The 18,349-nt window shown below is 38.6% G+C and overlaps 1 protein-coding gene across 1 annotated transcript in view; it reads left to right on the forward strand.

Annotated features, from left to right (window-relative positions):
- Positions 1-18,349, forward strand: part of Kdm5a (lysine demethylase 5A) — a 69,440-nt gene that overhangs the window by 2,198 nt on the left and 48,893 nt on the right. Inside the window, exons 2-7 of the mRNA XM_028761137.1 lie at positions 35-112; positions 2,243-2,365; positions 8,222-8,392; positions 13,724-13,858; positions 14,724-14,829; positions 16,733-16,824. Coding sequence (XP_028616970.1) covers positions 35-112; positions 2,243-2,365; positions 8,222-8,392; positions 13,724-13,858; positions 14,724-14,829; positions 16,733-16,824 — 705 coding nt within the window. The remainder of the gene's footprint in view (positions 1-34; positions 113-2,242; positions 2,366-8,221; positions 8,393-13,723; positions 13,859-14,723; positions 14,830-16,732; positions 16,825-18,349) is intronic.

Below are 18,349 nucleotides of genomic sequence, written 5' to 3' on the forward strand. Positions count from 1 at the left end.
ATGCTAAATGACCAGAATAATTCTTTCTATTTAGGATTGGCAACCTCCATTTGCCTGTGAAGTAAAAACCTTCCGTTTCACTCCCAGAGTCCAGCGCCTGAATGAACTTGAGGTGAGTATTAGACCAGCATTTCTGCTTTCTGTTTTGTTTTTTTTCCCTAGAGGTGATGGTGTTTGGGACTCAGAGCTTCACACAGACTAAGCAAATGCTCTGCTGTGGCTTTATATAGCTCCAGCCTCCTGATGGCTTACCTTAGGATTTTATTTTTTGCCAAAACTTAATTTACTTTTATTATTAAAATCTTAGGATTTTAGATAGAGAACATTGAAAAGCTTACGTACCAGGACCCAGAGTTTGTGTTAAATGAGAGTTAATGAATAATAGTTACTTGATATTTGAGAAAGGTGTCTTTTAAGACTGTTTGAAGTAGTTACTACATTTTTTTTTCTTTGCTTCTTCACTTAATGGGATAATAGAAAACTATTTTTTAACATATTTTCTTAGTGGAAATTCTAGTGCTTACCTTTAGAAATGTGGAAATCCCTTCCTCCCTCCCTTTCTTCTTTCCTTCCTTCATTTTTTTTTTTAAAGATTTATTTATTTATTATATATGAATACACTGTAGCTGTCTTCAGACACACCAGAAGAGGGCATCAGATCTCATTACAGATGGTTGTGAGCCACCATGTGGTTGCTGGGATTTGAACTCAGGACCTCTGGAAGTGCAGTCAGTGCTCTTAACCACTGAGCCATCTCTCCAGCCCCGCTTCCTTCATTTTTTAAAAGCAGAGTCTTAGGTGGCCCAAGATGTCAGTTAGCTTGATGTATAGTCCATGACTACTTGGACCCCCTAAATCTTCCTGCTTCTACCTCCTGTGTGTTGGAGTCACAGGTGTGCACCATCATGCCCAGTTTATATGATGCTGGGGCTAGAATTCTGAGTTCAGGAAGCTAGGCACGTGCTCCACCAGCTGAGCTATTTCCCCAGCCCTCTTCCACCCTCCCATCTACTTGAGACAGTCTTTCTTTGTAGCTAATAAGTGGTCTGGTCTAGAATTTACTATGTAGCCCAGGCTAGCTTTGAACTCATGGCAGTTCTTCTGTCTCAGCCTCCTGAGTATGCTGGGGTTACAAAAGGTTCTTGCTATGATGCCCAGCTCCAAACTTGCAATTTTTTCTCCTAATTATATGTATGTTAGATATCATACAAAACAACGGATTTCATTATGATATCTTCATATCGTTAGCTATAAAAATGGAGGCAACAGTGGTTGGTTCAGAAGAGAAGCTGGCAAATAATTACTCTATGGAAATGAAGTTTATTAGGAGAAGGACCTATAGACCAGGATTGTGCCTTCCGGTAGGAGAGTATTAGAAAGAAACAGAATTACATTTAAGATAGCTTTACAGCGGCTGGAAAGATGACTCAACATTTCTTTCAGAGGTCCTGAGTTGGAATCCCAGCATCTACATGGTGTTTGACTACCCTCTGAATCTCCAGTTCCAGGGGGATCAGATGTCCTCTTCCAGTATCTGTAGGCATACTACACCCATACAGAGTCAAAAACCAAAAACAACCAAGAAGAACATAGCAGAACTTAAATGGAAGGAGAAACTTTCTTTTTTTTTTTTCTTTTCTTTTCTTTTTGTTTTGTTTTTTACTGAGACTGGGTTTCTCTTTGTAGCCCTGGCTATCCTGAAACTCACTCTGCAGACCGGGTTGGACTTGGACCCAGAGATTTACCTTCCTTTGCCTCCAGAGTGCTAGGATTATAGGTGTGTGCCATCACTGCTCAACTGAGGCTTTCTTTTAACATCTAGCAAAGAACTTTATTGAAAAGGATAACTTAAAGTGAGAATAAGAGAGACAGCCATCACAGACAGGATGATGGGGTAGAAGATGGAGTTGAGGTAGGGGTAATTTAGGCAAGGATACTTTTCTCTGGATTGGAAGCAAAGGTAGCAAAATGGTTTTAGCTTTTGTTGGTCAGTAAGGTGTTGAAGTGTTCCAGCTGGATATACTCTACCATTATTAACAGTTATGATTGTGCTTACATAGTAGAAACTCCATTTCTTTTGCTGTTTTTGTGTCCAAGCCTGCTAAGACTGTTTATTAAATCTTTTCAAACAGCCGAACAACTCAGCCAACTGAGTTCAACACTCAGAACCATTCATCATCACCAGCCCCCTGCTTTATCCCCAGCCCTATGTTTTTTGATATCTGTATTTTAATCATTTTAGGCAATGACTAGAGTAAGATTGGACTTCTTGGATCAACTGGCAAAATTTTGGGAACTTCAAGGCTCTACATTGAAGATCCCTGTGGTGGAGAGAAAAATCCTGGATTTGTATGCTTTAAGCAAGGTGAGGCCAATACTTGTCTTAGAAATTGAGCAGAACAGTTGAGATATAGCTCAGTGGTAGTTAGTAGTGCTTGGTTTGTACAAGGTCCTCTCATGAGGAAATTGAACAGAGGTTGGTGATTCATGAAATTAAGAATTTTAAATAGGGGGCTGGAGAGATGGCTCAGTGGTTAAGAGCACTGACTGCACTTCCAGAGGTCCTGAGTTCAAATCCCAGCAACCACATGGTGGCTCACAACCATCTGTAATGAGATCTGATGCCCTCTTCTGGTGTGTCTGAAGACAGCTACAGTGTATTCATATATAATAAATAAATAAATCTTTAAAAAAAAAAAAAAGAATTTTAAATAATTTTTTCTGTGTGTAATAGCCCTGACTGTCCTGATACTTGCTTTGTAGATCAGGACGCCTTGCACTCAAAGATCTACCAGCCTCTGCTTCTCAGTGCTTGCACCAGAGGCATGAGCCACTATGCCCAGCAGATTTTTCTTTTCTTTTCTTTTCTTTTCTTTTTTTTAAGATTTATTTATTTTGTATATATGAGTACACTGTAGCTGTCTTCAGACACACCAGAAGAGGGCATCAGATCCTATTACAGATGGTTGTTATTCACCGTATGTTTGCTGGGAATTGAACTCAGAACCTCTGCCAGAGCATTCAGTGCTTTTAACCACTGAGCCATCTCTCCAGCCCCAGATTTTTCACTATAGCCTAAAAAATAATTTTTTGCACTGCTAGGCAACCACTTTTCTATTGATCCATATTCCTGGTTTATATTTAATTTTTTTTATTTACTCGATTTTTAAAAAAGATTTATCTTTATGTGTATTGGTGTGCTGTCTACATGTGTGTCTGTGTACTGTATTGTACTGTCCATGGAAGTCAGAAGAAAGTGTCAGATGTTGTATTGTTAGAGATGTAACTAGAGTTACAGATGGTTGTGAGACACTATGTGGGTGCTGGGCATTTGAAACTAATAAAACAGAAAATTCAAAAATAATAAAGGCATCTTAACTCAAAAGTCACAGCAACCACAGAATTTTATTGTGTTAGAAAACATGGAGTTCAGTGTGCTGTCCATACTTTTAGTCTCAGCACCTGAGAGGCAAAAGCAGATGGGCCTTTCTGATTCCAGGCCAACCTAGGACTACATAGTGAGAGACTCTGTCAAAACAAACAAGTGGGTCCTCTGGAGTGCTTTTATATGTGTGTATGGAGGCCAAGGCCTGGGGTTCACTGGTCTTCTGTCTCCATAGATCTTCTGTTATCCACCAACCTGGGATTACAAGAAAAGGCCACTGCATCCAGTTTTTTAAGTGGATACTAGAGATTGCCCTGGGGTCCTTAATATTTTTTTGATAGCCACTTTAACAATGGAATCATCTCCCCAGGTCCCACCATCACCACCATCCCCTATTTTGTTTGTTTGTTTTGGGGGCTTTTTGAGACAAGATTTTTGCTTTATGTCCCTGAATGCCCTGGATTATGATGTGATCCTCCTGCTATTGCTTCCTTGAATGTTTTAATTACAGGTGTGTACCAACCACCATTTATCGATCTATTTATTCATAGATTAATCAGTTACAACTTTTAAGGCAGGATCTTGCTTTATGGCTGGCCTCAGATTCTCTATTTAGATCAAGCTAGCCTCAGACTTTGTGTTTGTACATACATGCAGCGTGTGTGCATATAGAGGTCAGAGGACACCCTTGGGTGTTGGTCTTCGTCTTCCACCTTGTTTGAGGCAGGGTCTACTACTTCATGTTCTCTACTATGTATGTCAGGCTAGCTGGTCAAGTTTCTTCATCTCTTCATCGTACCATAGAAACATTGAAATTACAGACTCAATACATTGCACAGTTTTTGCATGGGTTCTGAGGATTTGAATTCAGGGTTTTTACACTTGGCTTGTGTGTTGTCTTAGTGTCTTTTATTTTTACTGGGATTAAATACTTTGGCAAAGCAACTTCAAGGATAAAAGACTTGTTTTGGCTCATAGTTCTAGGTTAGAGTGTTATCATAGTAGGGAAGTCACAATTAAGGAGCATGAGAGAGGCTTAATCACACTGTATCAACAATCAAGAGCAATGCAATAAATGTTTGTGCTCACTCCTTTCTGCATTCTATATAGTGTGGGTTTTCTACCCAGTGAATGTTTTTCCCATATCAGTTAACTTTAACAAGATAATCCATCACAGGCACAGCCAGACACCCATCTTCCAGGTGATTCTAGATCGTGTTGACAATGAATAGTAATTGTCACATACGGCAAAGCTGAACTATATCCCCAGCCCTGTCTTTAGTGGATTCAGACTTGCATAGGCATACAAATGTATGCCTGGCCCCTAACGTTTCTAGTGTGTGCATGTGTGTAGCTGTGTACGTTTGGAGTCCTGAGGAGGGCATTGAGTGTCCCTATCTATTACACTCTGCCTTACTCCAGTAGTTTTCAACCTTGTGGGTCTCATCCCCACAGGGATTGCATTTCAGATATCCTACATATCATATGTACATTACAGTTTATATAACAGTAGCAAAATTACAGTTATGAAGTAGCAATTAAATAATCTGATGGTTGGGAGTCACACAACATAAGGAACTGTATTAAAGGGTTGCAGTATTAGGCTGAGAACCACTTCTTTAAGGCAGAGTCTTGAAAACTAAGTTCTTGAACCTGAACTTAGTTTTTTCAACTAGGCTGGAAGCCTTCAAGCCCTAGAAGTCCTCCTGTCTCTGCTTCCCACAGGATCAGGATTACAGGTACATGTGAAAGTATGCCTAGTTTGTTACATGGGTGCTAGTAGCAAACTTAGGTCGTCATGGTTGCATGGCAGTTGATCATAGTCACTGAGCTATCTCTAGCTCCTAAGAGTTTCTTGTACGAATTGTGTTTTGGCTTAGTGGTGGTGATGCTGCCCTTTAATCACAGCACTTGGGATGCAGAGGCAGGTGGATCTCTGTGAGTTTGAGGACAGTCAGGGCTACACAGAGAAATCCTGTCTCAAAGAAAGGAAGAAAAAATAAAAAAAGAATTCTCTTTTGTCTGGGTGTGGTGGTCCATATCTTTAATCCTGTCACTCGGGAGGTAGCGGTAGATCTACTTTAATATGAAGCCAGCTGCATAGTGAGACCCTGTCTTTAAAAAAAAAATATGAGGAAATCCATCACATACACACTCACACTCACTCACTCACACTTTTAATCCGGTACAGTGTCGTACAGTTGTAAGCCCAGCACTCAAGAGGCTTAGGTAGAGTATTGTTACAAATTCAAGGCCAGCCTGAGTTACACTAGATTCTTTACCAACCTGGACTATAAAATAGTAAGGCTGTTTCTGAAACAAACAAGGCTGCAGAGATGGCTCAAAGGTTAAGAGTGCAAGACACGAGTTTGGCTTCCAGCACCTACAACTCTAGCTCCAAGGGATCTGATACCTTCTTCCGGACTCTGTAGGTATCTGCACTTGCATATACTCCCACACAGATACACATATACACATGACTGAAAAGCACTAAAATAAAATCTTATAGGAACAAAAAAACCTAACCAAAAACTCCCAGACACTGTCATCAAAAATGTAAACTTCCCGTGATTTTCCCCCCAATTAGAAAGCCATTACTGGTTTTAATTTGAGGTTAGATTGCATTTCTGTTTTGGAGGTAACCTAATCAGAATGTCAGTGTCACATTTGTCATCCATATGTTTAGCTACATGTTGAGAAATCTAATTCCTTTTGTTGGGAATAGATTTTTTTTTTTTTTGAAATATTTGGCGATGGGCCTGAGTAATAGGCTTTTACAAAATGAATAAGACTTTAAATGAAAATGATTCTCTTTGTACACATCCATTCCTGTTTCTCATGCTAGTCACTTGCAGTGCTTTTGTCTGTTCCTGATTTTGAACCTTTATGTTTCCAAACAAAGGGTTTATGGTACTTTTCCCTTTTTGGTTTTGTGTATTATGTGTGAATTTTTACTCTGAGTTGTAGGTCTAAAAGATCTTATGCCTAATGAAATGGCTCATTGACTAAAGGGTTTGCTGTGCTACTTCATGACCTGACTTTGATCCCTGGAACCCAAGTAAAGGAAGGAAGGGAGAAAGAAAGAAAGAAAGAAAGAATAAACTTCACAGAGTTGTCCTCTGACCTTTATGTGAGTGCTGTGGTACACATGCACCACCTTAGTATAAACACCAATAGATAACAAGATCTTTTTGTTTGGTTGGTTGGTTTATGGTTTTTCCAGACAGAGTTTTTCTGTGTAGCCCTGGATGTCCTGGAACTCCCTCTATAGACCAAGCTGGCCTTAAACTAAGAGATTCATCTGCCTCTTGAGTGCTGCTGGGATTAAAAGCCATGCACACATAAAAAGATCTTAAATTTAGAACACTTTATGTCCCTTATATTAATCTCTCTCCCCCCTTTTTCTCTCTCTCTCTCTCTCTGTCTCTCTCTCTCTCTCTCTCTCTCTCTCTGAGGGACAGGCTCTCATCTGTTTTCAGTTTGATGAGAGCCAAGGATGACCTTGAAATTCTAATCTTCCTATCTTCACTGATATTCAGCCATCTTTCCAGCCCTTCGTTTTAGGATTTTTGTTTGTTACATAAATATATTTATGCCCAAACCAAATCTAATGTGACTCAAAACTACCTATGTATTCTCTATCTAGTAGAGGTTGGCCTTAACTCTGATGTTCTTACCTGAGTGGTGGGATACACATAACTGGTATCCTCAAGGTTTGAGCATACTCTACTCAGCACCCCAATCCCTGTGTGTGTGTGTGTGTTTGTGTTCTGTGTGTATATGCATCATGTGCATGCAGGTGCTTGTGGAGTTCTAAAGAGGAGGGCATTGGATCCCTGGAACAGCTGGAATTAACAGGTGTTTGTGACTTTCCCAGTATGGGTGTTAGGAATCAAACTCAGGTCCTTTGCTAGAGAAACAAGCTCTCTTAACTGCAGAAATGTGTCCAGACTTGCAGCAGCTTGATTCAAAAAAAAATTTTTTTTTTGGTGGGGTGTGGGGCAGGTTAATTTTTTAGGTTAGTGTATATTTTTTTTCATGCTGCATAATGTACAAAGTATAAATTTATTAAATGCTTTTGAATATCTTGAAAGTGGACCCAGTAACATTAAATTTTAAGGTTTGATATTTGTAAAAATCACTGTCTCCATTTCTTTGTATGTTAATGGTATCAGTTTAATAAAAGGAAATTTACATTTTAAGTCCAAAATAATGTTTATATTTACAGAAAACATACAGTGTTAGGATGCCGAAAGTTTTCTTACCTGGTGAAACTATTTTAAAACATTAATTTTGTGTGTATGCACATGCATGATCTTAGACACGGAAGTATTTGTGGAAGTTAGAAGACAACTTGTAGGAACTGGTTCTCCTATTATGTTGGTTCTAGGGATGGAACTCAGATTATCAGACTTGAGAGCAACAGCCTACCTGAGGAACCGTTCTACTGACACACTTTTTGTTTTGTTTTTGTTTTTTTTTTGTTTTTTTGTTTTTTTGAGACAGGGTTTCTCTGTGTAGCCCTGGCTCTGACCCACTGTTTTTACTTTTAGTCAGATCTCATGTATTTCATTCTGGCCTCCAACTTACTATGCAGTGGAAAATGATCTTGAATGTCGAGTCCTGTCTTCACCTCCAGAGAGCTTGAATTACAGGTGTGCACTACCACACCTAGGTTTTATGGTACTAGGTGTCAAAATCAGTGGTTTCCTGTATACTAGGCAAACACTTTACTAGCTGCTTTGGGGGAAAAGCTTTTATCTTTTGAGATTATACAAATTAGGATGCTTGCAATTAATCTCTTTCCCTAAAGAATTTCTACTTTTTTTTTTTCAGATTGTTGCCAGCAAAGGAGGTTTTGAAATAGTCACCAAAGAGAAGAAATGGTCTAAAGTGGGTAGCCGGTTGGGATATCTACCAGGAAAAGGAACTGGTTCTCTTTTGAAGTCACACTATGAAAGAATTCTCTACCCATACGAGCTTTTCCAATCTGGTGTCAGCCTTATGGTGAGATCATCATAGTTCTTTGAGTGGAAAATTTAATTTGTCAAGTATAAACTTCAGGTGATATTCACTATAAGTGATATGCTTATGCATAGTAAAATGGGATAGCTGTTTGGGCACCAAAATTTGAGAAGAAAATGTGTTAAAGTTTAAAAATTAGAATTAGTTCTAGTGGTTTGCAGGGTAAAGGATAATGGGAATGAAGGTTGTCTTCATATTTAATTATAAATCTTCATTATTTCTGGAAAAAAGGTTTTGTTTTGGTCTAATTTGGAATTTTTGAGACAGTGTCTCACTGTATAGTCTGGAATTCACTATGTAGGCTAGATTGGCCTCCCGCCCATAGATACCTACCTGATTCTGATAAAAATATGAGCTGCCACACCCAGCTTGAATCCGACTTCTTAGTGTTGGCTACTCCTCAAAGTGGGTATTTCAGAGGTTTCTGTTTTGAGTCTGAGCCTTAAATAACCTCTTATTACATCTTTAACCAGTTATGAGTCTTTGTATTATCCACCATGCACTGCAAAAAGAAGCTTTTCTGATCAAAGAGGGTGGCAGCACTAATATATGATCATAAATATTTAAAATCCAATTTGACAGACATACCTTGACTGTTTAGCAAAATAGCAGTAAATTTCTCACTAGGGACTATCACTTTTCCAGCCATTGGCTTTTTGATTATGTGTATAGTATCAAAGATAATTTCCCTTCTGTGAAACAGACCTCAAATCCAAGAAATGACTGGTTAGGTACCAGCTGCTATGGCTGTTGTGCCTCCTATGTAGGCCCATTGTGTCTGACAAGTTGGTAATGCACCATGCAGAGTTAACTTAAACTTTTCTGTGTGGATTGTAATGGGTCAGTCTTGAATGTTCTTTTTTCTCACTGGTTGTCTAGTTAGGGTTTACTGCTGTGAACAGACACCATGATCAAGGCAACTTTTATAAAGGACAACACTTAATTGGGCTGGCTTACAAGTTGAGAGGTTCAGGCCAGTATCATCAAGGTGGGAACATGGCAGCATCCAAGCTGGCAGAATACTGACTTCCAGGCAGCAAGGATGAGGTTGTTAAGCCTACACCTACAGTGGCATACTTGCTCTAACATGGCCACACCCCTTAATAGTGCCAATCCCTGGGCCAAGCATATATAAATCATCACATTCCACTCCCTGGTCCCTATAGGCTTGTTTAAACACTTGAGTCTATGGGGGCCATATCTAGCAATAGCATAATAAAAAAGGACATTTAGTCCAAAAGTCCCCATAGTCTATAGCAGTCTCAACACTGTTAAAAGTTCAAAGTCTCTTCTGAGATGCATCTAATTACTTAACTGTAATCCCAAATCAAGACAGGAAACCAGCTGGGCAATCTCCAAACTCTGCATCTCCAGGTCTGATGTCAAAGTGATCTTCAGAGCTCCAACTCCTTTTTCATCTTTGTTGACTGCAACAAACTTCTTTGTCCTGGGCTGATTCGACTCCCTGTTAGCAGCATTCCTCAGCAGATAGATATCCTATGGCTCTGGCATTTTGAAAATTTTGGAAACACAGCTTCTTTGTGCTCTCAGAAAACACTTCCCAGAAGATTTCACCTCAGTGAGGCTGGTCTCTTCTTACTGCTAATCACTGCTAATTTCCAGCTACACCAGCATCAATTGTCCCAGTAGTCTCTTTTATTTTTTCACTCTAAAGCCATAGCCACATTGCTGAGTTCTGCTGTTACAGGAGCTGGAACATGACCCCCTTGTTCTATTATGTTATCACTAGCTTTCTGTTTTCTAAGTCCTTCACGGCCTAAGCATGGCTGTCCTGGATCTTGCTCTGTAGATTGACCTTGAGCTCAGAGATCTGCATGCCTGTCTTCTGGGATTAAAGTGTGTACCACCATGCCTGGATCTAAATTTAGCTGGGTAGGATCTTGCCCCCAAATTCCACTCACTTAATCAGCTCTCTTCTAGAACACAGGATTCAGCTCCATTTCACTTCCTGGTGCCCCTTTAATGCTCGAACCATATATTTTATATTTTTCCTTTCTAAGCTTGCTACACTTGTTCAAAACCCTCTTCAAGAGTCCTAACTAGAGAACAAAGTCCCTGCTGGGCTTTTTTGAGACTTCCTTTGTCAATGCATTTAGTATAAATCTCTTTACCTTAGCCTCATGTAGACAAGGGCAAAAAAAAAAAAAAAAAAAAGCAGCCATATTGTTCACCAAAATATCACAAAAATAGTCTCTAAGCCACATACTGAAATTCTTCTTCACTGAAACCTCTTGGGCCAGGTCTGCACAGTTCATGTCACCCTCAACACCAAAGTCTTCCATATTCCTACTAGGATAGCCCATTAAACTCTACTTAAAGCATTCCACTGCTGTATAAATCCAAGTCCCAAAATCCACATTCTTCCAAACAAAAGCATGGTCAGGCCTATCAAAACAATACCCTAATCCCTGGTACCAACTTCTTTCTTAGGGTTTTAAACACCATGACCAAAGTAACTCTTATATAAGGACAATACTTAATTGAGGCTGACTTACGGGTTCAGAGGTTCAGTCTATTATCATCAAGGTGGGAACATGGCAGCATCTAGGCAGGGATGCTGCAGGAGGAGCTGAGAGTTCTACATCTTCATCTGAAGGCTGCTAGCAGAATACTGACTTCCAGGCAGCTAGGATGAGGGTCTTAAGCCTATACCTACAGTGACACACCTGCTCTAACAAGGCCACACTTCCTAATACTGCCACTCCCTGGGCCAAGCATATACAAACCATCACACATATCTTCTGGAAATGGAGTTACAGAGTTGTGAGCTACCATTTAGGTGCTGGAAACTGAACGCAGGTTCTCTGCAAAGGGTAGCATGTGCTCTCAGCCACTGAGCTATCTCTAGATTTCCTCCATTTTTGTGATATTCATGAAGTGACTTCTCATATCTTTTTTTTTTTCATTAAAGTTGAGCTGTTTGCCTTATACTTGTAAGGGTTTGGTATTTATTCTGGATACGCTTTTTTTTCAGGTATATTTTTTTGTAAATATTTTGTGATAGTGTAGTTAGACATTTTTATAATGATGTCTGTTTGAAGATTTAGCTTCCCATTGATTTCTTTTATACATTGTTTTTGGTGTAGCTTTATTTTTTGAGACTATGTCTTGCTCTGGAGCTCAAAGAAATATAGAGTAATTGAAATTTCTCAGTAATTTTTTTTTAAAAAAAAAAAAAAAAAACAGGTTTTACTATTTAGCCCTGGCTGGCTTCTAACCACTAACTTGGATATCTATCTGCTGCCCTGTTCTTTCAAAGTCAGCAGGCCTTCTTCCCTCCGCTTTTTCCTTCTCCCTCCTTCTTCCTTCCCTCACCCCCCCTTCTCTCTTGCTTTCTATTTTTTCTTTTTCTTTTTTCTAAATCTATTTTCTATTGAGATGGAGTGTTGATATGTAGTTCCAGCAGGCCAGGACTCCATATGTAGATGAAGCCAGCTTTGAACACTAGGTATGTGTGCCACTATACCTGGTTCTACTCCTTTCAAAAGACAGCTCTTCCCATTGATTTGTCACCTTTATTGACCAAGAGTTGACCCAAAACTATATGCTTATATCTGTATTCTATAGTTCCACAGTAGTCCCTTCCTTACATGTGGTTTCATTCTCTCATTTCAGTTTACTGTATAATCTGTTTCACTTGACATTTCATTCTGAGTAGTGTGATTAAATCTTGTTCCTTCTTGCCCTAGTAATGGATCATCTATTTATCTCTGCTTTTTAGGTAGTTAGGAGACGTTTTATTTATTACATTTTCTGTTGGAATTATGGTACTTGGGTGTAAGCCATTTTTATCTTACTTAATAATGGCCCAGAAATGTGAAGTTGACAGTTTACACCAAAAAAAAAAAACCCTCAGAATTTGGAGATAAATTTAGGTTAAAAAAATGAAAGTACAGTAAGGAACTTTCAGTGCTATAAGCCACATTAATATAACTTCATTATATTACTATTGTTATATTTTTATAGTCAGTATGTTTGTTTGGTTGTTTTTTACTGAGACAGGGTATTTCTGTGTAGCCCTGGCTGTCCTAGAACTTCCTCTATAGACCAGGCTAGCCTTGAACTCAGAGATGTGCCTGCTTCTGCCACCATTACCCAGCTATAGTCAGCATCTTACTGTGCCTAATTTACAAGTTGAAGTTTTGGGGTCACAGAGATGGTTCAGCAGCAGAAAGACTTGATCCTTTTGCAAAGAACCCAGCTTCAGTTCTTAGCCACCTACATGGCAGCTTACAACCATCTGAAACTCCAGTTTCTGGAGCCTTGCCTGACCTTCAAGGATACTAGACACTTATATGTATGTATGGAAGCAAAACATTCAACACAGAATTTTTTTTTAAAAATTGCTGCAAGTTAAAGTTTATTATAACTATAAATATATAGAAAAGGTATATAGGATTCAGCACTGTGCCCAATTGCAGACATCTAATGGGGAGCTTAGAACAAATGCCCCACAGATAGGAGGAATTACTCTGTATTTCTACCCTATCATCAGTACTATACTGTCGTTTTGTTTTTAAAGGCCATTTATGTTTATGCAAGTCTAGTTTGGGTTGGTGAACCTACCCTTTAGTGGCCAAACCATCTCTCCAGTCTATGTATGTCTGTTGTGAGTATGTGCAAATGAGTGCAAGTGCTCACAGAGGTCAGAGTTGTTTTCTCCTCCAGGAGCTGGAGTCATAGGCAATTGAAAGCTGAAATAAAGTTCCCAAAAGCTGCAAAAAAAAAAAAAAAAAAAAAAAAGAGAAAGCTGTCTGATGTGGGTGCTGGGAACCATGTTTGAGTCCTCTGTGAGAGCAATACTTAGTCTTTAACTGCTGAGCCATCTCCAACCCCTACTGCATGATTTTCAGTATTATTTTATAGTAAATTTTGAAACCTCATAGTATAAGTTCTCTAATTTGGTTCCTTTTCAGTATTTTCAAACAGTTTGCACTTTCACATAAATTTTTGTGTTTACTTTCAATTTCCATGAAAAGAAATCCTTCTGAGCTTGTTGAAAAATACAAACATTGGGAGCTTGGTTTGGTGGTGTATGCCTGTAAGTCTAGAGAACCAGAACTTCAGAATCATTCTCTGCTACATAGAGAGTTTCAGACCAGTTCTGATGTCTTAGGGACTGTATGAGATACTCTGAAGAACAAAGCAGAATTTGCTTTGTCAAGGATTGCTTTGAGCTTATAGATGACTGTGAGATCAGGCTTACCACCTGGATTCATGTGGTATTAGGGACTTTTCCACTCATTTTCAAACTTGTTTTAGTGAATTTTCTCTCTTCTTGTGTCCTTTTAGGGTGTACAAATGCCTGATTTAGATCTTAAAGAAAAAGTTGAGGCTGAGGTTCTCAGCACTAACATCCAGCCCTCCCCAGAGCGGGGAACAAGAATGAATATTCCACCAAAGAGAACAAGACGAGTTAAATCTCAGGTACCTGTCAGTGTCCTTGGCCCATTTAAAATTTTAGTGTGTGTGTATTTATGTACATACCATAGTATGTATGTGGAGATCAGAGGACAATTTTTTTTTAATGATTATTTTATGTATATGAGTACACCATTGCTCTCTTCAGACACACCAGAAGAGGGCATCAGACTCCATTGCAGATGGTTGTGAGCCACCATGTCGTTGCTGGGAATTGAACTCAGGAGCTGTAGAAGTGCAATCAGTGCTCTTAACCACTGAGACATCTCTAGAGCCCAGAGGAAAATTTTTGAAACTGAGTTCTTTCTTCCTACCATGGGTTCCCAGGACACAACTATGGCTGCATGCTTGGCGGGAACTGCCATTAATTGGTGAGCCATCTTCAGTAGCCCCATGAACCTCCCCCTAGTCTCCTGAGACAGGATTTTTCTGGCTGTACTGGAACTCACTCTGTAGACCAGGCTGGCCTTGAACTTAGGTATATATCTGCCTCTGCCTCCTGAGTGCTGTGATTAAAGGTTTTTGCCACCACTACCTAGTTCCCATGGACTATTTTTAACAGAAGTTATTTGGGGTTTGGTTGTTTTTTTTTTTTAGAGACAGGATCTCATGAACTTAATAATTTGGGGGAGTAGTTTTTTTGTTTTTGTTGTTGGTTTGTTTGATTCTTTGTGTAGCCTTGACTGACCTGGAACTAGCTCTTAACTGGTAGTAGACCAGATTGGTCTCAAACTCAGAGATCTACCTGCCTGCCTGTGGCTCTCAAGTACTGAGATTAAAGGCCCAAGCCACCATTGCCCAGCTAAGATCTTATCTCTTAAAACTAATTATTTGATCCTGAGTAATAATGCTAATATTTATTTATTTTTAGTCAGACTCTGGAGAAGTAAATAGAAACACAGAACTGAAGAAACTTCAGATTTTTGGGGCTGGGCCCAAAGTTGTGGGCCTGGCAGTAGGAGCAAAAGATAAAGAAGGTAAAATCTGTTACTCATATATAATGAAGTGCAATGGCATGGTTGTTGCAAGGTGCAAGTAATACTTGAATTTCACTCTATGCTGGGAATTCTTTCTTTCTCTTTCTTTCTCTTTTTTTTTTTTTTTAAGATGTATCTGTTTATTTTATGTATATGAGTACACTGTAGCTGTCTTCAGACACAACAGAAAAGGGCATCAGATCCCGTAACAGATGGTTGTAAGCCACCATGTGGTTGCTGGGAATTGAACTCAGGACCTCTGGAAGAGCAGTCAGTGTTCTTAACTGCTGAGCCATCTCTCCAGCCCATATGCTGGGAAGTCTTAACATTTGTAAACTTGCTACCTGGTTTGTAGGCAGACTGGCTTTTTTAATGGTAGAGATATTAAATGTAATGTGTAAGGAACAAATATTACACTGTATATTTTTGACTTTTAGAAGAATTGTCTGTCTTCATGTCTAATGCACATCATGGAAACTTCATTTACTATCTAACGGCTAGTTTAGTCTCACTAATGATTAAGCTATTGGTTGCCGCATAGTCTTCTAAAAGTTACTACTTTTAAATTAAAGAGATTCTCAGACTTTTAGTATGAAAATACACTGAGGAGAGGTTAGAACTTTAAACTCTGAATATTATTTTAATTTTCTAAATAATTCGTCCTCTATATATTGTACCATTGAAATAAATTTTCTTTAAAGCACCTAGTTTAGCATATTAGAAATTTCTGTGAGCAGGTTTCCTGATGCAAAAATCATGCATTATTAATTTAAAATGTATTTTAATCAAAACTAGGCTGGACCATTGAGTGTAATAATTTAATGAACTATTTAAAGTCACACATTGCTCTGCCTTTATTAGATGAATAACTAATATAATGTGGATTATGGGCTGGAACTGTAAGGGATCAGATAATATTGTTCAACTCTAAAGACTTTGGGAATTTTAAGGTCTGGTAATGCAGGTTTATTGTAATTCCAGCTACTCAGAAGGCTGAGACAGAATATAGGTTTGAGACTTGACAGTACTACACAGTGAGTTTCTGGCCAATCTGGGCAATTTGTAGAGACAAAATACCATTAAAGATAGATTAAAGATAAAAGGCTAGAGATATAGCTCAGTGGTAGAATATTTACCTACCTAAACAAAATCTAGTAACATAAAATGAAAAAGAACAACATACAGTCAGTATAATAATAATTACCAGTACTTCAGACATTATGAGGCCTAGTTTAAAAAATAAACCCTCATCTTTTTGTTTTGTTTTTGTGGGTTTCTTTTCTTTAGTGTTTTTGACAGTCCTCCTGTTTAGTCTCACAGGACTGGGATTACAGATATGAGCCATCATTCCTGGCTCTGTTCTTCTGGTTTGTTTGTTTGCTTGCTTGCTTGCTTGTTTTTTTGTGACAGGATCTCACTGTGTATCTGTGGCTGTTCTAGAACTTGCTATGTAGACTAATCTGGCCTTAAACTTAATAAATCTGCCTGTGTTTGCCTCCTGAGTACTGGGATTAAAGCTGTACACAACCATTCTTGACCTTCTGGTATTATAATAGTTGTGTTGCCTGACAATCTTAAAGAAAAAGCTATGACTAACTTGAGACCTCTCTAAAGCATGCATATGGACAGTTTATAATAAATATGTCAGTCATTGAAGGTTTTAACTCTCTGGATATGTCTAGATTAGAATCTCAAATCTGCTATATACTTGGCTATATGATCTTAAACCAGTTATCTAATTTTACTATCCCTTAAGTTTTTTATCTTCATCTGCCAACAGTAACTAAATCTATCTTATAAGTGTTATGAGACTTTATTTAATTTAAATAACTTTAAATAGTGTGTGGTTCATAGTAAGCACTCAACTTCAGTTTACTTTTATTATATAACTTTTTTTTTCAAGATGAGGTCACTCGAAGACGAAAAGTTACCAACAGATCAGATGCATTTAACATGCAAATGAGACAACGGAAGGGAACTCTCTCTGTTAACTTCGTAAGTGCTTTGGGATTTGTCAGACGGGAAAAGATTTATTTTTGTCTTGCTGTGTGTTGACATATGGTGTTCAATTAGCTTATTTGATTAAAAGACATGGTGGAAAATCTCAAGTTGAAGCTTTGGTTTGTTATGTAATATTAACTGTCCTTTGTCTATGTACATTCCCCTAAATCATATGCCTGTGAGTAACTGAGGTAGAGAAGTGAATATAAATTTATGTATAGTTAGCCCTTTGTGACTTCAGCTTTTGCCTCCATTGGTTTAACCAAATAATAGATCAAAGACTTTTTAAAAATTGTTTCTGGAACTGGAGAGGTGTTCAGTGGTTAAATGCATTGAACACCCTTCCAGAAGACCTGGGTTCGACACCAAGCACGTACCTGGCAGCTCATAACTATCTAATTCCAGTTGCAGGGAATCTGATGCTCTCTTCTGACCTCTGGCTTCTGAAAGCACCAGGCATGTTTATGGTACACAACAAAAAAACAAACAAAACTAGCAAAAACAACAGAAGAATCCATACATATTTTTAAAATTATAATAATAAATTACTTCTATACTGAGCAATGCAGAACTCTTTTCTTTTTTCTTTTTTTAAAAACAGAGACCAGTTCTGGCTATATAGGCCAGGCTGGTCTAGAACTTAGGGTGAGACCTAAGCGGCTTTAGATTTGAGATGATTCTGCCTTAACCTTTTGGGCTGGGATTACAGGTGTGCATCAGTAAGCCCACCATAAAATAACCCCTCTTCCTTGGTATTATTTACCAAACAATATAGTGTTGCAATTTCTAAAGCATTTACATAATCTTAGTGTAAATAATCTAGAGATGACTTACTCTGAGGGATGATATGTACTAAGCCATTTTATTTTATATATGGGATTTAATTACCCTTAGGTTTTGATATTTACTGGGGTGGGTATGCATGGTTGGATCCTGGGCTAAACCCTGGCAAATTCCAAGAATGGAAATTTTAAATTTATTTATTTTTATTTCATGTGCATTAGTGTTTTTGCTTGCGTGTATGTCTGTGTGAGGTGTCGGGTCCCCTGGAACTGGAGTTAGAGACAGTTGTGAGCTGTCACATGGGTGCTGGGAATTGAAACTGGATCCTCTGGAAGAATAGCCAGTGTTCTTAGCCACTGGGCCATCTCTCTAGTCCCCTCTAAGGATTCTTAAAAGTTACTGAGATGGGGTATTCAATAGCATTTCTTCAGAATTCATTCCGTAGTATAGTATTTGTATGTGGAATGAGTGATGTTTTTGTTTTTCAAGACAGGATTTCTCTGTGTAGCCCTGGCTGTCCTGGAACTCACTCTGTAGACCAGGCTGGCCTCGAACTCAGAAATCCGCCTGCCTCTGCCTCCCAAGTGCTGGGATTAAAGGCGTGCGCCACCACTGCCCAGCAGGATTAAACTATGTTTAATTTTTAGTGTATACTATTTTATTTGTTTTATGGAGTAGTTCATGGAAAAAATACAATATATTATAGAAAATAGAATTATTTTTATTTATCTTCATA

This window comes from Grammomys surdaster, unplaced genomic scaffold, assembly GCF_004785775.1.
Source record: "Grammomys surdaster isolate TR1022 unplaced genomic scaffold, NIH_TR_1.0 126660, whole genome shotgun sequence".
Lineage (NCBI taxonomy): Eukaryota > Metazoa > Chordata > Mammalia > Rodentia > Muridae > Grammomys > Grammomys surdaster.